The 22,068-nt window shown below is 44.9% G+C and overlaps 1 protein-coding gene across 6 annotated transcripts in view; it reads left to right on the top strand.

Annotated features, from left to right (window-relative positions):
• Window positions 1-22,068, top strand: part of PLEKHG1 (pleckstrin homology and RhoGEF domain containing G1) — a 215,366-nt gene that overhangs the window by 155,196 nt on the left and 38,102 nt on the right. For all 6 annotated transcript variants that reach the window (XM_073337635.2, XM_073337636.2, XM_078852205.1 and 3 more), the window contains 2 exons: window positions 2,853-2,953; window positions 9,792-9,861. In XM_073337635.2, the coding sequence (XP_073193736.1) occupies window positions 2,853-2,953; window positions 9,792-9,861 (171 nt within the window). The remainder of the gene's footprint in view (window positions 1-2,852; window positions 2,954-9,791; window positions 9,862-22,068) is intronic.

Genomic DNA, 22,068 nt, shown 5'->3' on the forward strand with positions numbered 1-22,068 from the left:
ATAAATGTCATCCCCCTAGTTAAAAAAAAAATCTGAATGATCTAATAAAGACACATTTTGGACAGGATTTCTCTCTCCCCTTCCCTCTTCTGCTTTGTTGAACGTCACTTTAATAGTTGCAGAACTTGTGCCTGTGAGTCAAAAGACTTGTGCCTACCATCAAAAGACATTAGGATTTTGAAAGCAGTCTCAAGTCTCAGCAGTTCCCTGAAAGTGAGGTAGTATACCCTTCATTAACTCCGTCATCTGCTTTAACAGATGCACTGTGTTCACATTAATCTGCAAAAAGCAAAAATAGAACAATGAGTTCCTAACTTCTCTCTAAAGTAATTTGGGGGAAGGGAGAGGATGAAATGTAGCTATAAGGGAAATTTCTCAAAAGAGAATAGCAATCTTGAATCTGTAGTTTCACTGTATCAAAACATAGGCTAGTCAAACAGTGTCAGCAGCTAAAGCACCAACTCATGTGGAGCTGGTTTTTTTCTTCTCTTTTTCTTTTTTGTGTACAAAGTCTTTTTATTCCTTATTAAGAATTAGTGATGGACACAAGAGTGTGTGGGTATGTGAGATATATGTGGAGTATAACTAGATGAGATGTGAAAAAAAGTCACAAAACTGAGGTCATTCTCTGTACACTGGCTACAAGAAAATTTAAAAAGTGAAAGTATTTGTGGAATATTCCTCTTTTGGGAAAATGGAACACCAAGGTAAGATAGCACTAATGTGCAGAAGAAAATTTTCCTTTATTCAGTAAAAAGTGTGTGTAGGTGTTTTTTTAAACATGTTCTGTCATGTAACATCAGAATTCTGTTGCAATCCTCGGTGCTAAAAATAACATTAAACGTTTTTAAAGGATGGGAATTATGCCTGAGATTTCCATATTATTCATTTTTACATGGTTGGTTTTACTGGTAGGGCAGGGAAGGTTAATTTATTACATTCATTCATTCATTCTTTACATTTTGTTGAAAAGAACCACAAGTTAAAACTATAGCTGGAAGTGTCCCTTCTAGCTCTATTTTGCATTTGCGTCTGGCTCTTTGACCTAGAGTGCTGTATCTAAGCTGCCCCACCAAACTTCTAAAATTGTCTATTCTTAGGCAGCTCCTGAGTAAAAACAAAAGGTCAGTTATAGGGTTTAGAAAACCCCAGGGTCTTTGTTCCGAGGACTTATTATGCAAACATACTTCAAGAACAGACTGGGACTATGAGGTCACAGGCTGGTAGAGGTACTGGTGGGGCAGGGCTGTGCCTTGCAGAGCCTTTTTGAAGAATAAAGGCTATGCTGCTTACTTGCTGCCTACCACTTGTGAAACTGTCTTTGAGTAGTACAGTTTTCGAACGGTACCAGTTAGAAATAAGATGCTGTTTTTAGACGGTGCTGGTGAACGATCCTTTTAATTGAGGAGACTATTGGGGTTAGAATTCGTGTGAGGTAAGTGAAGGAGGGAATGCAGGTGACCCAATGGTAGAACACAAAGGAACAGGAATGACTGGTCCTGATTTTTCTTACACCTATGATTGTGCTGAAGCCAGTGCAGCTCCACTAGTGGGAAACTGGGATCAGTGAATGGAGACTCAGGTTCTGTAATTCAAAACCCTTCTTGAGAGGGCATCTAAATGCCAAGGGTCAGATTCATGCCTGATGTAAATCATTTGTCTTGGCGGGATTTACACTAAGGCTGAATCTGGTCCTGTATGTGTGGTGTTGTCTTTTTTTTTCCTTTTTTTCCCCCCTTTTGTCTTTGGAATGCCATTATACTGTAAAGATTTTCATGATCTAGCTGACATCTCACAGGGTTCCTTCCTTTTAGTGCTGTGGAATGTTGTGTGGCTTTTGGTACGGTGCCACACCACATTGTCTAACCCCAGGGTAAGGGACCTTTATTTATTTTCATTTCACATTTTCAGCTGTTTTCACTTTTCCTTTATTGTTTTCCTTCCTCCTGCAGAGTTTCTTTATAAATGTTGTAGTGATGTGCTGGGTTCCTTGCTTTATGACTTATGCTCTGCTAAACAGCTCTGTGGATTTGGTTGCCCTTATCTGAGGAGCCCTAATACTGTAACTGCACAATAATGAAAGGTGACACGTTGGGGAGTAGAGCCCTTATCAGAACCAGAGGAAGAGTTTGGCAGCTATTGCCCTGCAAGAATTATACTGTCCTGACTGTTTTAAGTAATCTAGTTTATATGCCATTAAATAAACCATATTTCTAGACATGAAAATAAATCTTTGCTAGAGTGTATGTCAATGTAACATTCAGTTTAGCAGTCCACATGGATGAGTTGTGTGTTTATGGATAAAAATATAGGAGTTCTATCCTGTACAAACTGGTGGTGAGTGCATTTTCTTCCTTTTAGGATTAAAAACAAATCCTCTTTATAGCTTTGAAATGATTGCATTTTCCAAGCCTCTAGTCATGGAATCACTATTAAATCCAGGTGTCTTACCAATATAACTCACTTAAAAAAAATCCTAAAAACCACTGATTTAAAAAGAAAATGAATATGGAAGAACATCATTGACTTTATTGAGTAACTAACTGAGACAATTCAACTATCATGGGTCAAATGTGTACGTCTGTAGCTATAAAAACTGTACTCTGTCCAATGTAAGCAATATAGTGTAGCATTCAGTCTTCAGTAATTTTCTTGGTTTGAGTGAACAGATAAGTATTGTTATCTTTCGTAATAGAATGACTGCTCACAGAAGAGCTACTGAGGGGATTACTGTAATAATAATGTGAAACTGATAGGAAGGGACTAATCTCTTGCACAATTAAAGATAGCTCCATTTACTGATCTAGAAAAGAACAGGAGTGTTTAAGGCCTCCTTCTAATTTATTTCACAGGACTACCTTGATTGTATCACTGACCAATCCAAGCTCTCTCTGGGGACAGAAGAACGATCAGCTCTGTTTGGAAACATACAAGATATCTACCATTTCAACAGGTAAGTTAATATTTGACAAAGTGAAAACAAGGGAGGATACTGTATTAACGGGGGAAAAAAACAAATAAATACTTTTCCTTGGATTGGTACAGCCAATGAATGTAAAATAAGAAATTGATATTTCTTTGATCTCAACAAGATTTGTTTCATGTTTCTGATTAGGTCATCTATGCCCATCCTGATAATTTTAGCTGCTGATTGTATAAGTAAAAATTTCCCTTCATTTTTTGGTGTATTTTCCTTTCTGCCTTTGGAGGGGAGGAAATCTTCTCTAGTCTCGACAGGTGTTGTCAGGTTGTGTAGGTCTTGCAACATCTGCAGGCATAGAACCACAATCTTGCCAGTTCTGACAGACCGTTTAGAAGGAAATGCTGCAAACTGAAACTTGCTTCTGAATTTCCTGTCCCATATGCAGTTTCTTCCCACAAAGGAAAGAAATTTGGCCCTATAAAGATAACATTTTGCAACGTACTAAAGTTTATTTCAAATGGCAAAACAATACATAAAAATAAATTTATATTTTTAAAATATCAATGTTTAAGAATTAGTTCTTTCTTTATTGCTTAGAACTATCTGCAAAGTCCCCCACCCCGAGCTAATTATGGTGTATATAACAAAAAAGTTTTAAAAACCTCTATCTCATGCTCCGGGTATTATTCACGAACATTTGAAAACACTATTGAATCTAGCAGTATAATTTTGCCTACGTACTCAAGGTCAACCGCCCAAAACAAAACGAACAAACTTTATTGATCATATTGGTGTCCTACACTCCCTCAACTCCCTTGCCTATTGCTTATTTCTCCAGAAAGCCCAAAATAGTTGTTTTTCCTCATGCCCTGCAGGTCATCAGATTCAGACTCTCTCAAACCAAAATGTGGGAATGAATTCTAAAGTTGAGAGTCCATCACAAAGAATATCCGTGTCAACAGACCCCATCCCTATGGATTGCCAGACTAAAATGGTTCTGCTGATTATAACTGGAGCAGTATCAGATGGAGAGAGAGGTGGATTCTCACGAAGGTCCATTAGGGCTTTATTGGAAAAAAAACAATGCCTAGAACTCCTCCCAGAAACCCGAAGCAGATAATGCAGATCATGGAAAACTGGTGCAGTGTGCTCACAGTGAGGTACCCTGCACATTAAGTGGGCTGCTGCATCTTGCGCAATCTTCAGTTTCTGAATGGATTTAAGGTGTAACTTTATGGAAAGCATATGGAAGTAGCCTAAACATAAGATGATGGAGCCATAAAATCTCATGGTATTGAGATTATAACTTCTGGGCTAGACATAGGGAAAAATAATCTTGACCATTGCTGTCACCTAATCCTCCAACAGCAAGAACCCCAACTTCCCAATATGAGTAAGAAACAGCAGACAAATACTGTCAATTTAAGAGACCAATATAATCCTCACACTATGTTCAGGTTCCGTCCTGCAATCTACTAACATCAAATTTGACTTATTTGGCGTGACCTCCAGACAGTTAGTGCTTGACTTTCTCACCAGGTTGAGAATTCAGTCATCACCCTGTACTCTGTGTGGGGCAAGGTGTACACTACAAACTTCTGCTGACATAGCTACGTAGGTCAGGGGTAGCATGAGGTGTGATTTGTGACCAACAGAACTGTGCTGGCAATAGCCCCTATTGTAGATGCAGTTTTTCTGGCAAAACTGTAAATACTGTTTAGTATATGTGCTGCTTAGTAGTATGTCGACTGTAGCAGGGGAATAGCAAAATTGCAAACAAAGATCTTAAGAAGTTAATAAAAAAACAAACTTTTCAAATCACTTTTGAGGAGAAATAGTTGTGCTACAATTTTAGAGAATCATCATGTGCTTTATACTTAGTTTTACTAGAACTTTGGAAGAAGTTTATCTTTAATGTCTTCCAAGGCCCCCAATTTAAAGGACTATGTGGACTGTAGCTTTGAAGATTGACCATTTTCATTATAGATCCCAATATAGATTCAGGGATTTAATTCTCCTCTATAAAAATGTACTCGTGTCTGAAACTTGGCATGTAGCAGCTGGGTCTTAAATGCGCTCTAGAGTCTGCTTGCTAACTTTATTTATTTTTACATTTGAAAAAAGTTGCATTTGGCAGTTATGAGTTAGCAGTTTCAAGTGCGTGCGTGTGGTTTTATAGCTTCAAAGTGAGTTTGTTTTTCCAAACTTGTCTTTGGCCATTCATCTGGAATGTGGATTTTGATGCCTATGGGTATTCAGAGAAATAAAGATCGGTCACTTAATTTTAAAACGTGGTTATTGTACACACATGGTAGGATTTATCTATGGTGATTTCATAAGGGTTTGTAATACTGGGATTTTGTGGTCTTTACTAAGACACGGTAGACTGTGATCTAGTTCAAGTTGCTTCTTGTAGCTGAACCACTGTTGAGTTTTAGACTGCACCAATTATCAAAGTTGCTATTGTGATGCTAGTTCCAGTGCTTGCGTCATGGCCCTCTCTACTTTGAAAGCTCCCCTTGCCATTTCTCAGAAGAGAGCACCTGAATATATTCCTTCTGTCTTGCTTCATATCATGGAGGAAGACCCCACTCTCTTTTTCCAATGTGGCTTATGTTGTTTCACTCCTTACATAGGGAAGAAAAATTCTCTCCTAACCAGTTTCTGCTGTCTTGCTTCTCTGCCCCTCCTTCCCAGAGAAGTCCTTACAAATACTTTTCAGTGTAAAAGATAATCTAAGACAAACTCCCCACCCAATCAGGTACTGTATTTAAAACTTGAAATGAAGTTCTGCATTGAAGTGCTGTTGAATACTGCAGCTAACCTTTCCTAAGCATAGTGGAAGGGGGCCAGCATGTGCTGAATCTGTGCTGGAATAAGGGAAAACTGCTGACCTGGATCCTGCATTATCGTGTATCTACCACTCTGCTGGCCTGGACTTGCCATTAACCTCCTATTCAATTATACAGATACTGCGGCAGGAGCAGTATCTCTAAATATATCATGTTAGATGATTCCTGCTCTGTTATCTTCATGCTGACATCATTTGGATTGTTTTCAAGAGAAGCATTTTTTAGAAATAACTCTGGGTGCTACATTTAGGGGGAAAAGTAACTTTATATTAAAACAGAAGAAACATAAGAAAAGTATGTGTCCGCTAAGTAATTTTGGCCAGAGGAACTTTATTGGGCTACATGTAGTTATGCTGGTGTTGTATTTCTCCCTTGATTTTTCTTTTTTACCGGTAGCCTGACGTTTTCATTATAAACCTGTAAAAACACTTAAAAAATGAAAAATCAGTTTTAAAGTACTAATTACTTGCCTGCACTTGCTGTTTTTTCTTTTTTGTTCACCAAATGGTGCACTTTGTCTGTTGAGAAGATGAAGAATTTTTCAATAATGCCACTGCAACTGGATTACCCCTCTCTTTTAGATATGCGCAGTACTCCATGGCCATTTAACTGTTCTGGGCTGGAGACTAAAAATGCTCCCCCACATACACTCATCATTCCCCTCTCTGTTCCACTCTGTCTCAGATCAGGAAGGGGGGGAAAGCCTTGTCTTCAGCTTGCTTCTTTCTTTCTGTAGTATGTTGATTACAGATGATGAACAAAACAAAAGCATGCCTAACTTCATGTACAATCAAAAGATATGCAGCATGCAAGGTATTTTCAAAGACACAAATGGGAGTTTAATCCCATTGACTTTCCAGTAGGAGTTGGGTGTCTTACTACACTTTGTCTTTGAAAATCTTCCCCTAAGCTAGGCCGCTCACAGTATTTTGCCTTGAAACCAACAGTCAGTCCAATTAATCAAAGACTCCTCAAGGGGTTATGGTGAAAAAACTGACCAGCTAAAAGGAAAATATTGTATTGAAAACCTATCTGTGAATTCTGTTCCTCCCTCCCTCTCAATCACTGGATTTTAGTACTTGTTGTTGTTACGATTGCCCATCCAGCCCATAGCAACGCTTGTTGTATTTCCCCGTTTGTCAACCAAACTGGACTATAACTAGTAGCGCACACCATTTTGATTCCTTTCAGTAATTTAGCTAGAACAATATTAGCTGCTTCCAAGTACTCATTCTGTACACTCATGAAGTCTGTGGCCAGTGAGCATCAGAGTGGCACAAATACTGAGGACTGTTGTTTTTCTGTTGTCTGTGAAAACCGTAACATACATGGCAAACAAGGCTAAAAGAGCTGCTGCCTTCTCATGCCATTGGACTCCCACAGGTCACTTCAGCAAATCAAGTGCCCAGCTGTAACTGTGATAGGTAGGACTTGGGAAGTATCCCTTTTTATAGTTTGTGAACCTTCTAGTTCCCTTTCTGGTGCAGTTTGCAAGATGGCATCTCTCTACTGCCACATGGAAACTTGAGTTGCTGATTGGCAACAAGGGAGGCAAGAGGATTATTACAGGGGACTCAGATATTCAGATTAGAACCCCTGGGCAGTACTCCTCTATTTTATGTTACTCCCCCACAAGCAGGCCCTTCTCACCAATACTGATGTTCTAGATGTTCATTTCCTAGAACCTACTGAAGCAGTGTAGAATCTTATAGGTAGTGACACTGGCACCTCTGAGAGAAATAATATAGCATTAGAGAATGCCAATATCCGTAGAACTGACAACATGAGTGTTAGAAACGAGGTGGGTGAGATAATATCTTTTACTGGATCAGCTTCTGTTGGTGGAAGGGAAAAGCTTTTGAGCTGCACAGAGCTCTTCCTCAGATCAGCTAACAATATGTAACAACTCATGAGTGTTTACATATTCTAATAGCTCAAGAGAGCTTCTGCTATTGGACAACAGGAATTTCCTGGGGCTGTTCAGGACAGTTGGCATGATTTCCAAAACTCAATCGCAAAAAAGGAATCAGTCTTTAAAATAATAACTTGGCATTACTACAGCACCTTTCATTTGTGATTTCACAGTGCTTTACAGACAAGTAGTATGAGCAAGTGGTAGCATTATCCCCATATGCAATATGGGGAAGCTGAGGCACAGAGGTTAAATTACTTGCCCAAAATTACATAGTGAGTTGGTGACAAAGCTGGGAAGAAAACCCAACTCTTTTGACTCATAGTCCGACTACGGGACACACTGATCTTTTTGAAAGTTTGAGGGGCAAAATACAAGTCTGAACTCCTAGTTCTGTTACTACTTTTCTACTACTGTTATCGAGTGGGAATTGATGTCCACTGGAAGAAGAAATCTTCCAGGTGCAAGCTTAGAATTCTCAGCACGCAAAACTGCAGTGGAAGAAGCCAACTCTCACCTGGGACAAAAATGGCACCTAAGGAAGGATTTCCTTAAGGGCAGTTGGGTCCTATAAGTAATTTGTTTGACAGGCAATTAGGATTATTGTTCCTGATTTTGTCTAAGTGTGACTATCATTGCAGCTCAACAAAGTTGAAGACTGTAGAAAGCTCAGAGGTTTTCTTCCTCTGCTTGAATTTTCTTGCCTTCATTTTCTGTGTGTTTTACACTACAAAATCAGAATGATCAAACCATGTCTTGACTCGGCCCTCAAGAATGGAATCTTGGGCAACAGTGACCATACTCCCTCAGTGCCTTGCTCACACTATAAAAGAATTCATGCTTGAAGTGTCAGAAGTATTACTTCTAGGGGTTTTATTTTCTTCTGCGTTTTCTTCCAGACATCCAGTGGTCCAATTTTTATCTTTATATCTTTCTTTCAAGGAAAAAGCTTCTTTCCTCCAGTTATTAAAGGTAGATAAGGGTTTTTTTTACTCTGAAGTTATTACAGTTCTTTCTGTATATGCAATCCATTCCTGCTTCTCAACTGTGATTCTCCGAGTAGCTGAGATACCTCTCCTGATAGATTAGGAGAAGTTATTTCTAGCCTCCTAGAACATATGAAGTCAGGAAACAATTGTTACACAATAGGACATTTGCTTCACTGCATTTTACATTTCACTGTACATGAACATCACTATTGGTATTCAAATGTAACTGATGACCAGTTCCTTTGTGTGAATAGAATAGAAGCACTACAGCCAGCATATTTCAAGTTTGTGGGAAGGGGCTCTAGTCACAGAATTTGTTCATCTCTTCTTAGAAGACCACTATCCCGTGATCGTGTTGTGACTTGTGGTTTATAAATAATACATGCTGGACTGTCATTTCCAAGAGCCTATTTCCAAAACAAACTTATCGTAACCAGAGTTCCCATAATTAGGTAAGGGACAAGACCAGAGAATCCCATGAAGTCCACTAACAATTTTGTCTTGCCCGTCTATTTAAAGTGAAAGGCCCTCCAGTGCAATGGTGATGGGGTCTAGTAGAAAATCCTGAGGGAGAGAAATCTGAATTCATTTGGGTAGTAGTAGAAGTGCTGCTCTTTGACCATTTAATATAGTGTCAAAAATGAAACTCCCTGAATCAGGTGCATGTAATTCTAGACATACCTTTGTGTGTGACTATTTTATGCATGTGTTGAAATTGGCCACATGCAATTCTCCAGTCAGATGACTAATTGGCTGACATGTGAGTAGATACCCATTTGTGTGCACACAAATCAGTATTTTCATATGATTGTGTATGACTGTTTGCCTAATGAAGGGGAATAACATGAATAGCACAGAAGAAACTCAAATTACAGTTGTGTTTTTGCAGAAGGAAACAAGAAATGTGTAGCTATGAATGTTGATGTGGTTATAATTAATGCTTAAAAAGTGATGGCTGTTATGATGTGAGAGGAGACAAAGAAGACAAAGACAAAGAAGCAGCATATATATGTGTGTGTGTGTATGTGTGTATATATGTGTGTATGTATGTATATGTATAAAAATACTGTATATATGTTAAATTTTTCTTCCTTTTTATTTATTTGTTTTATTAGTGAACTTTTGCAAGATTTGAAAAACTGTGAAAATGACCCTGTGGCTATTGCAGAATGTTTTGTTTCCAAGGTAAGTGATGAAAGTCTTACTTCTGAAAAGAATCTTCATCAGAACACCTTGCCACTGTATGCAAAATTAAGATGAACCTATTAACTTCTGAATACCTAAACTTGATTTTTGGTGGTGATTTCAACAAGATAATCCTTACAGAACAAAATAGGAGGGGAAGAATCACTTTTCTGTCCATTGGGTTCCATGGGCACCATTTTTGGATCACTGTTCATACTTTTTTCCCTTTTTTAAATGCTGGGTGATTGTATAATTTGCCACCAACTGGGTAATGGTCAGATGGGTAAGCAGGCTTGGAAGCTTTTTGGAATGTGAAGTCTTAGCAAGCAAAATCCCAGGAAGTCCTAACTTCATCCAGATAATTGCAGACAATTACAAGCAAAAACAGAACTAAACAAAAACACAAGTAAAGGACAAATGCAAAAGTACTCCACTTAGGAAGGAACAATCAGTTGCACACATACAAAATGGGAAATGACTGCCTAGGAAAGGATCTGGGGGACATAGACTTAAATGAGAGTCAAAAGTGTAACACTGTTGCCAAAAAAAAAGCAAACATCGTTCTGGGATGGATTAGCAAGAGCATTGTAAGACACGACATAAGAAGTAATTCTTTGGCTCTACTTCACGCTCATTAGGCCTCAGCTGGGATATTGTGTCAAGTTCTGGGCACCACATTTCAGGAAAGATGTGGACAAATTGGAGAAAGTCCAGAGAAGAGCAACAAAAATGATTAAAGGCCTAGAAAACATGACCTATGAGGGAAGATTAAACAAACCCAATTTTTTCAGTTTGGAGAAAAAAGAATGAGGGGGGACACAAGTTTTTACCAGGAGGAAAAATTGTTCTCGTTAACCTCTGGGGATAGGATAAGAGGCAATGGATTTAAATTACAGCAAGGGCAGTTTAGGTTGGACATTAGGAGAAACTTTTAACTGTCAGGATAGCTAAGCACTGGAATAAATTGCCTAGGAAGGTTGTGGAATCGCCATCATTTGAGATTTGTGAGGGTAGGTTGGACAGACACCTGTTAGGGATGGCCCAGATAATGCTTGATCCTGCCTTGAGTGCAGAGGACTGGACTAGAAGACCTATCAAGGTCCCTTCCAGTCCTACGATTCTATAGTTCTAAACCAAATTACCCCACCATTCGGTTTTTGTAGGGGTAGAATTCAGTATGGTAATCTCTGGTTATGTCTTAGTAGATTCCAGTAGTCAGTTCTGGGTCTCTAGTATCTTACAAGTCTATATCATGGAGATAAAACTGCCTCATTAAAGAATTGCATGTGCTGGATAGGTTCATTTGGGACTCTGGTGATCAAAATGTGCTACAAAGCAAGAACTTTGATCTGAAATAAACATGGAAAGGGACATTTATCGCATTAAACATCATAGGTTGGATCCTTAGGTGGTATAAATTGGCAAAGTGTCATTGTCTTCAGTAGAGCTATGCTGATTTACACAAGCTCTGGATCTGGCTCCATACATTTTTAAAAAAATTACTTCCCACTGTTTTCATATTTTGTTTACTTTTTGTATTTCATTAAGCTTTAGAAATGAAAGTAGACTATTCAGTTTAGCTGAGTTTTGGTTTTAGGAAGTCAGTTTCACTTTCAGGCTCTCAAACGCAATGTGATGCTACAGCATTTGAGGGCACAGGATGCAGGAGATTATTTGTTGTAAAAATCCTGTGTTTATTGGACTGATAATATTATATTCATGAAAATATGTATGGTGTTAGGGCTGACGTGTGTCTGCATTTAATAAGCTTCATTTTGCAAAATATAATTTTGGTCCAAATTGGACCATACTCAGTCCCTTTGAACTTGAACTCACCATATGACCCTGTGCCAAATAAAATTTGCCACAAAACAATTTTGCTTTCATTGCATAATCATAAATACAAAGGAAAATAGGCTCACAGTCACACAGTACTTGATCATTTGAATTTCACCTAGAAAACATTCAGCCTTTAAAAATAAGTGCAAATGCATGATTTGATACAACTGCTTTGAGAACTGTGAACTTGTTAGCACATTTTCAGCAAAGACTAGTAATTGTGGATTTGAATCTTTATCTTAGTAAACAAAATACAGGCTGCCCATGGTAAATAAATACAGACTAAAACAGCAGTTTAGGTTTGTTGGCCTCAACACACCTTGGATAGTAAACTAGCTGATAATGTAAAAATCACGAACTGACAAAAGAACCGTGCAAAGATATGACACTACATAAATATTTAATAATAACTTACAATATTTAAATAAAAACCTGTTCATACCGCCTTGTATTTTATTGCTAGAAGCTGTCAATGGTTTGGCAAGGGACAAAAGGTTATTTTCTATATATTTTTAGCTATCTCACAGTTTGCCAATGGGTCATTTGTTCACAGGTCATAAATAGAATTTAAAAAATCCTGAAGGATTGAGACTAACAATATTTTATTACACTGTGGGCCAGATCCTCACCTGGTATGAAGTGGTGTAGTTCCATTGAAGCTAGTGGCACAATGCCAGCTTACACCAACTGTGGTTCCTCCTTGTATATCTAGAAGGAGAAGTATGTTAACTTCAGTACATTAGTTTTCTGAAACATTTTGGCTTTTGCTAATAACTGTAATCAGTGGCTGATAAAAGGCTTCCATTGCAAGCTTAACTATGGCTTAATTACAGGTTTCAGAGTAACAGCCGTGTTAGTCTGTATTTGCAAAAAGAAAAGGAGTACTTGTGGCACCTTAGAGACTAACCAATTTATTTGAGCATGAGCTTTCGTGAGCTACAGCTCATGTCATCGGAGTGCGTTTATATATTTTCTTGCCAGCTCCCACTCTCTCATTTTCATTGTAAGGATGCCAATGTAATTAGAAGACTGACTTCAGTATTCCACACATTTAAGTGAGGAGTTGTCAGGGAGTGTTTAATTCTGGCACTCTGCACTTCTCACTCAGCACCCAGAAATTTAGAACGCTTCTGAAACACCACCAGCAACTTAATGGGGATGGGGAGACTTGCTTTTAATTTGCAAGATCATTAAAGTGCTTTTTATGTATATATATAAAACCACACAGCAGCAAGAGTTGAGAGAGGATTGGAGAGGTTGTCTTTTGCCTGATGTCAGGTGTAGGAGACATCCTGTTCCAAATAAAATTTGACAGTATTCGCCTTGTGTGTTACTCTTGGGTGGAGCTAAGTATAAGCAAAGTATAGTTGAGGTGTACAGGTTGTTCTGTTGCATCTGAAATCCTTGCTGAATTGACTGAGGTTTTTCTTACAGGTGGCACTGAGGTAGCCAAGGCTTGTTGATTAAGGAGGCTTCATAGTCCATGTAAGGAGCTTTTTTGGGTTGGTGAGGGAACACACACACTTCCTGGCAACTGTGGGCCCATACAAGGTGATTTCAGACTCCAAGCAGAGATGACTACTGTGACAAAGTTCCTCCTCTACCTTGGTGGGTCCTGCACTTATTGGCGGATAAGCTTGCCTCAGAGATTCATGGCAGCCCTCAGTATGGCCACGTCCATGGCTCAAATCTGCCGTTCACTCAGATAACGTCATCACTGGCCAGCATGGGGGAAAAGAGAAGAACCACCCCCACAGTCTCTGCCAATCCACCATGTAGGTCGGGGAACAGCCCAGAGACCCCCCCTCTGGTGGAACCCACAGACCAGGTCAACTTCTCCTGTGTCTGACCAGGAGTTGGGAGGTTTTGGGGAACCCGGGCCCGCCCTCTACTCCAGGTTTCAGCCCAGGGCCCTGTGGATTGCAGCTGTCTAGTGCCTCCTGTAACTGCTACAACTTCCTGGGCTACTTCCCCATGGCCTCCTCCCAACACCACCTTTATCCTTACCACAGGATCTTTCTCCTGGTGTCTGATAACGCTTGTATTCCTCAGTCCTCCAGCAGCACGTCCTCTCACTCCCAGCTCCTCACGCACCTCTCCCAAACTGAAGTGAGGTCCTTTTTACACCCAGGTGCCCTGATTAGCCAGCCTGCCCCAATTGATTCTAGCAGCTTCTTCTTAATTGGCTCCAGGTGTCCTAATTAGCCTGCCTGCCTTATCTGGTTCCAGCAAGTTCCTGCTTGTTCTGGAACAGCCCCTGTCACCTTACCCAGGGAAAAGGGATCTCCTTAATCTGGGACTAATATGTCTGCCTTTCTTCACTCTTCTGTAGCCATCTGGCCAGACCCTGTCACATAGCCCTGCACTCTGCTCAACAACACGGGGTTGGGCAACTTGGGACGTCAGGCAGTGTACCCGTGGCAAACCATCTGCATTGCCATGGTGGCTTCCAGCCCGGTGTTGTATGGTGAATTGAAAAGGTTGTAGAGACAAGAACCATCTGGTCACCCTTGCGTTCTTCTCTTTATTTTGCTGCATCCACTGGAGGGTGCATAGTCAGTCACAAGGGTAAATTGTCGTCACAGATGGTAATAACATAGTGTTTCCATGGCCCATTTCACAGCTAGGCACTCTTTCAACCACGGCATACTTCTGCTCTCTCGGGAGGAGTCTCCTGCTGAGGTAGAGGATCTGGTGTTCTTCATCTCCGACCATCTGTGATAGGACAGCTCCCAATCCTACTTCAGATGCATCTGTCTGTAAAATGAATTTTGTTGAAATCTGGGGCTATAAGCACAGGGTTACTGCAGAGGGCTGTGTGTAGATCCACGCATGCTTTCTCTGCGGCATCTGTCCACTTCACTATGTCTGGACCATGGGCTTTTATCAGGTCTGTCAGGGGACTTGCGCTGGTGGCGAAATGGGGAATAAATCATCAGTAGTACCCCACCACACCCAGGAATGCCCGGACTTCCTTTTTCCAATTCGGACGGGGCCAATTTTGGATAGCCTCCAGTTTGTTTAGTTGGGGCTTACCATGCCCCTTCCTACAATGTAGCCAAGGCATTTAGCCTTGGCTAGCCCTATAGCACACTTGGCTGGATTAGCTGTAAGGCCAGCCTGTCTTAGGATGTCCAGGATTCCTTCCACCTTTCCCAGTCAGTGGTATGGATAATTATGTCATCCATGTATGCAGCTGCATAACTGGTATGGGGCCGCAGGAGCTTGTCCATAAGACGCTGGAAGGTGGCAGGTGCCCCATGCAGTCCAAAAGGAAGAACAGTATATTGAAACAGACCCTCTGGTGTAGAGACTGCCATCTTTTCTTTTGCATCTCGGGCAAGGGGAATCTGCCAGTATCCCTTTGTTAAATCAAGGGTGGTCAAAAATTGGGCATTGCCCAGGCAGTCAACTAACTCATCAATGCAGGATATGGGGTATGCATCAAATTTGAATATCTCGTTCAGCCGGCGAAAGTCATTACAAAACCTAGTGGTGCCATCGGGTTTGGGCACCAACACAATCGGGCTCGACCATTGACTGTGGGATTCTTCAGTGACTCCTAGTTCCAACACCCTTTTCACCTCTGCCTTGATCGCCTCCCTTTTTGCCACTGGGACCCGGTAGGGCCTTAAAGTTACCTTTGTCCCAGGGTCTGTGATAATGTGGTGATATGCTTCAGTGGTCCGGCCTGGTTTGGTTGAAAACACATCCTGGTACTGGCTGATCATCTCAGTTACCTGCTTCTTCCTGTTCGATGTCAGATCAGGGGATATCCTGATCTGCTCATGTAGGTTATTTCCTTGGATTGGGGCTTCTTGGGCCACCACACTGGCCTCTCGCTAGTGCCAAGGTTTCAAGAGATTAATGTGATAAATCTGTTCTTGTTTCCAGTACCCTGGCTGCCGCACCTTGTAGGTTACTTCCCCCACGGGTTCAGCCACCTCATGGGTCCCTGCCATTGGGCCAGAAGCTTGCTTTCTGCCATGGGTACCAACACCATCACCCGATCCCCTGGTTGGAACGGTCGGACTTTTGCCTGGCGATTGTAATGAGTTTGCTGAGCCTCCTGCGCCTTTTCCAAATGTTCCCGTACAATAGGGGTGACCTGGGCTATCCAGTCTCGCATCTGCAATACATGTTCAATTATATTTCTCCCCTCATTGGGTTCTTCTTCCCAGATCTCTTTGGTGATATCTAGTATGCCACAGGGATGATGCCCATATAATAACTCAAAGGGAGAAAACCCAGTTGAGGCCTGAGGTACCTCCCGGATGGCGAACGTAAGGTAAGGTAGTAGGGTGTCCCAATCCTTCCCGTCCCGACTTACCACCTTCCTTATCATAGCCTTGAAGTTTCGGTTAAACCTTTCTACCAGCCCATCGGTCTGTGGATGACAGACTGAAGTTCTCAGGGTATATATATGGAGCAGCGTACAGAGGTCCTTCATTAGCTTTGACATAAGTGGGGTTCCTTGGTCTGTTAATATCTCCTTTGGTAGCCCCACTTGGGTAAAGATCCCCACCAGCTCTTTGGCTATCATTTTAGAGGCTGCGTTCCACAGGAGTACGGCTTCTGGGTAGCGAGTAGCATAGTCCAAAACAACCAGTATATATTGGTGGCCCTGAGTCGTCTTCTCCAAGGGTCCCACTAGGTCCATGGCTATTCGCTCTATGATGGGAAGGGGTACTAAGGGTGCCCTCAAGTGGGGACGGAGACTGTGCAGCTGACACTGTGGGCAGGACGCACAGTACCTCTGCACTTGTTCATGTACTCCGGGCCAGAAGAATCATCGTAGGACTCGTGCCAGGGTCTTCTCTACCCCCAAATGCCCCCCAAAAAAGATGACTGTGGGCAAGATTTAATACAGTGTTCTGGTGTTTTTGAGGTACTAGACTCTGTTGTACCTTCTGCCCCTGTACTGGTGCAACCCGGTACAAGAGAGCCTTCTTCATTATGAAGTAGGGTCCTGGTCCCTGGGTTTTCCATTCCACGGGGACCCCATCTATTTTAGTCACCTCCTTCCTAATGTTGTCGTACCTTGGGTCTTCAGCTTGGTCCCATCCAAAATTTCCTCTCCTGGGGCTAATCTGCCCAACATCTAAGGGGCCAGTCTCTGTTGCCTCTGCTGGTTCAGAGGTGTTAGGGTGGGAGTCAGACTTGGGTGCTTCTTCCTCCTGGGCGGCCTCCTTTTCAGCTGCTCGGGTCTGCCTACCTACAAGAACGACCCTCTGGCTTTGGGTCAGTATTCGGATTCTCAAGGCCTTAGCTACCCTTCTTTCCCTTTTCATCTTTCTACCCTGTCTGGGAGTGGAGAACAAATCCGGGGATATTTCAGAGAAGACTGGGGGTTGACAATCTACTGTGGATGCCTCACTAATTTCAGGGTTCCCCTCTTTCTCCAATCCCCCTACTGGGAGTAAGTCTCCAAATCCTGGGAAGTCCCTCCCTATGAGCACTGGGTATGGGAGTTTAGGGACGACACCTGCTGCTACCTCAGTAGTGTTCCCTTGGATCTCGATTTTTACTGGGATGATGGGGTAGTAACTAACTGTCCCATGGACACATGTTATCCCTGTACGTTTAGCCTGCAGCAGCTGACTACAATTCACAGAGCTTCTCAGAGATAAGTGTGATAGCACTTCCCGAATCAATCAGTGCCGTGGTCTCTACCCCATTTAGTTTCACTGGTCTGGGGTACATATGTGGGGTTAGTGAGACTCCACAAGGTGGATCAGGGAGCATGGGTCTACCCAGTTCCCCATGTTGCACTGCATAGGCTCCTCGGCATTGGGACACTGTGCAGCTATGTGTCCCCACTCCCCGCAGGCGTAATATCTGTATGGGGCCCTAGGCATTTCCCAGTCTCTTGGTTTGGGCAGTCTAACGTCACAATCCTCTTCCCCCTCCGTGCTCTGACTCTTTGTGGCCTCTGGTGGGCCTTCAGCCCCTCTCTTTTTCCACCTGGGCCCTCCTGGTGGCCCAGTCTTTCGAGCTCTAGGGCTTGGTGCTGCTAGTTTAATCCGGGGTGCCTCTTCCTTAACTGGTCGGGTCAGCTCCCTCACCGTCCTTCACCTCTCTACCAGTGCGACAACCTTGTCGTAAGTGGAGGGTTCGTTCTGGCTTACCCAGGCGCGAAGGTCTGGCGGTAATCCCCTCATGTATCGATTGGTGACCAGAACCTCTAGCATTTCTTCCAGACTCCGGGACTCAGTTCACAACCACTTTTGTGCAAGATGGATGAGGTCATATAATTGGGACCGTGGGGTTTTGTTTTCCTGATACCTCCACTCGTGATACCGGTGGGCCTGCACTGCAGTCATTACCCCAGATCTGGCCAGGATCTCTGCTTTCAGCTGGGGGTAGTCTGCCGCAGCCTCTTCAAACAGATCATAGTAGGCCTTCTGGGCCTCCCCACACAGGAATGGGGTGAGGATGCCAGACCACTGATCTCGAGGCCAAACCTCCCGTAGGGCTGTCCTCTCAAAGGCTAGGAGGTATGCCTCTATGTCATCCTCCCGTGTCATTTCCTGCAGGCAATTGCTGGCCCGTCTGATCCACGTCCCATCATGGCCACGGTTCATCTCTGTAAGGGCCTTCACTTGGTTTACCAGTTCCCGCTACATAGTACAGTCTTGAGTGGCCTGGTCCATCAACAAGCGATTGGTCTCATGCTACAGCCGTACTGCCTCCTGTTGGGCAGCTGCCTGGACACGGGTAACCTCCTCCTGGGCAGCTGTGGCTTGTATCCGTGCCTGCACTACGTCTTCCATTGTGGATTAAAAAAAAAAACAAAACAACCCTCTCCTTTTTTTTTTTTTTTTAAACACCCTCCTTCGTCCACTGCGCTGTGCACACCAAATCCCACCCCTGACACCAGTTGTGACAAAGTTCCTCCTCTACCTTGGTGGGTCCTGCCCTTATTGCAGATTTGCTTGCCTCAGAGATTCACAGCCATAGATAACCTCATCACTGGCCAGCATGGGGAAAAAGAGAAGAACAACCCCCACAGTCTCTGCCGATCCACCATGTAGGCCGGGGAACAGCCCAGAGACCTCCCCTCTGGTGGAACCCACAGACCAGGTCAACTCCTCCTGTGTCTGATCAGGAGTTGGGAGGTTTGGGGGGAACCCGGGCCCACCCTCTACTCCAGGTTCCAGCCCAGGGCCCTGTGGATTGCAGCTGTCTAGAGTGCCTCCTGTAACTGCTACAGCTCCCTGGACTACTTCCCCATGGCCTCCTCCCAACACCACCTTTCTCCCGGTGTCTGATAACACTTGTACTCCTTAGTCCTCCGGTAGCACATCCTCTCACTCCCAGCTCCTCACACACCTCTCCCTAACTGAAGTGAGGTCCTTTTTAAACACAGGTGCCCTGATTAGCCAGCCTGCACTAATTGATTCTAGTAGCTTCTTCTTAATTGGCTCCAGGTGTCCTAATTAGCCTGCCTGCCTTAACTGGTTCCAGCAAGTTCCTGCTTGTTCTGGAACAGTCCCTGTCACTGCGGCTCCCGCTTCTTCTATGCCCTGGAGAAAACGAAGGGGGCCAAGAAACATGTCACCTGCCTTCTAGCGGAAGACGGCACCCCCCTCACGGATCCGGAGGGGATGTGTGGGAGGGCCCGTGACTTCTACACAAGCCTTTTCTCCCCAGATCCGACCGATCCTGGTGCTTGCGGGATGCTCTGGGAGGAACTCCCCACAGTCAGCATGGGCGACCGAGACCGACTAGAACTGCCTCTCACCCTGGCCGAGTTCTCGGGAGCCCTCCGTTGCATGCCCACCAATAAATCTCCGGGCATGGACGGGCTGACCGTGGAGTTTTACCGCGCGTTCTGGGACATTCTCGGCCCAGACCTAGTCACCGTCTGGGCTGAGTCCTTGCAGAGCGGGGTCCTCCCTCTGTCGTGCAGGCGAGCGGTGCTCGCTTTGCTGCTGAAGAAGGGGGACCTCCGCGATCTACGAAACTGGCGTCCCGTCTCACTCCTCAGCACCGATTACAAAATCGTAGCGAAAGCAATCTCCCTGCGGCTAGGGTCCGTGATGGCGGACGTGATTCACCCAGACCAGACCTATACTGTCCCGGGGCGCAGCATTTTTGACAACCTATTTCTAGTCCGAGACCTTTTGGAACTCGGGCGGAGAGATGGTCTGTCGTTCGCCCTCCTGTCTCTTGATCAGGAGAAGGCGTTCGATAGAGTAGACCATGGGTACCTCCTGAGCACTCTGCAGGCGTTTGGATTCAGACCTCAGTTTGTGAGTTTTCTCCAGGTATTGTATGCCTCCGCAGAGTGTTTGGTTAAGCTCAACTGGACCCTGACTGAACCGGTCAGCTTCGGGCGAGGAGTGCGGCAGGGGTGCCCCCTCTCGGGCCAGTTGTACGCTCTGGCGATCGAGCCTTTCCTCTGTCTCCTCCGCAGGATGACAGGGTTGGTGCTGTGGGAGCCGGAGCTAAGGCTGGTCCTGTCGGCGTACGCCAATGACGTACTCCTCGTGGTCCAGGACCCGGGCGACATGGCGCGAGTGGAGGCATGCCAGGCCATCTATTCGGCAGCCTCCTCCGCCCGAGTCAACTGGGTCAAGAGCTCTGGCTTGGCGGTGGGGGGCTGGCGGCAGGTGGGCTCCCTCCCACCCGCACTTCAGACCATCCGGTGGAGTGCGGGTCCACTGCTCTATCTCGGCGTTTACCTTTCCGCCATGCACCCTTCCCCGCCGGAGAACTGGCAAAATTTAGAGGGCGGGGTGATAGAGTGGATACGGAAATGGACGAGGCTACTCCGATGTCTCTCCCTCCGAGGGAGAGCACTGGTGCTTAACCAACTAGTCCTGTCCATGCTCTGGTACCGGCTCAACACCCTGGCCCCGGCCCCGGGTTTCCTGACCCACCTCCGGAGATTGATTCTAGAGTTCTTCTGGTCAGGAATGCACTGGGCCCCTGTTGGAGTTCATCTACCCCTGAAGGAAGGAGGGCAGGGCCTGAAGTGTCTGTACACTCAGGTCCGCGTTTTCCGCCTCCAGGCCCTGCAGAGGCTCTTTTATAGTGCACGTAGTTTGGCTTGGAGCATACTGGCGCACGCCTTCCTGCGCCGCTTCCAAGGGCTTCGATAGGACCGGCAGCTCTTTTATCTTTCTCCGAGGGGTTTTCCGCGAGACCTCTCCAGGCTGCCGGTCTTCTACCAGGACCTCCTCTGGACCTGGAAACTGTTTCTAACAACCAGGTCCGTGGCGGCCACCGTGGGAGCAGACCTCCTCACGGAGCCCCTGCTACACAACCCCCAGCTTCGTGCGCAGTTGGCGGAGTCCCGCTCGGAGCGCCAGAGGTTGGTCCTGGCGGAAGTCACGAGGGTCGGAGACCTCCTGGACTACGACCGGAGAGACTGGCTGGATCCCCTGACGCTCGCTCTGCGCATGGGGCTCTCCAGCCCCCGTACCCCCCGGCGCGTACTTCGGGAGGTGAAGGCCGCCTTGACCCCCGCTGCTCAGGCTTATGTTAGCCGAGCCTTGTGCGAGGGCGCACCCCGCCCATCCTTCACTCCAGGCCCACCAGACCTTTCCATCGGGCCCCTACCCCGTAGATCTCAACAAATCCCTCATCCTTTCACTGCAAGCCGGCTGCACGAACTGCAGCCGGTTAGTTTTCAAATTGCACCACGGAAATATTTATATACACTCACGCTTCACACCCTTCATGCCCACACCCTGGTGTCCCGCCCCGATACAAAGTGGCGGGACCTCCTGCCACCTTTGGAGGGTGAGCAACCTCGGTGGGCCAGCCTGTATTCCACCTTGGTCCCGAGGCCCGTCGGGGACATCAGTTGGCGGCTCCTTCACGGAGCTGTGAGCACGGGCGTGTTTCTGACATGGTTTACCCCCATCCCGGACACTTGCCCTTTTTGTAATGTGAGGGAAACCCTGGCGCACGTATATTTAGAGTGTGCCAGATTGCAGCCCCTTTTCCGGCTCCTCACAAATATTCTATTATGCTTCTGGCTTCATTTCTCCCCTCACCTTTTTATCTATACACTTCCCATCCGTGGCCCCACAAAGTCGCGGGATCTTCTGGTCAACCTCCTCCTAGCCTTGGCTAAAACAGCGATTTATAAAACCAGAGAGAGGAGGTTGGCCCATGAAACGTCCTGCGATTGTGGGGCCTTCTTCCGATCCTCAGTACATTCACGTATCCGGGCGGATTTCCTCTGGGCGGCGTCCACCGACTCCCTTGACGCTTTCGAGGAGCGGTGGGCGCTGTCCGGGGTTCTCTGCTCGGTGACCCTGTCCGGTTCCCTCCGTCTGACCCTTTGATTGAGGGGAAGAGCGAGAGACGCCAGCCCCAGCCGTTGCCGCTGTGGATACCATCATTCCTGTCATC

This window comes from Lepidochelys kempii, chromosome 3 (genome assembly GCF_965140285.1).
Source record: "Lepidochelys kempii isolate rLepKem1 chromosome 3, rLepKem1.hap1, whole genome shotgun sequence".
Taxonomy (NCBI): domain Eukaryota; kingdom Metazoa; phylum Chordata; order Testudines; family Cheloniidae; genus Lepidochelys; species Lepidochelys kempii.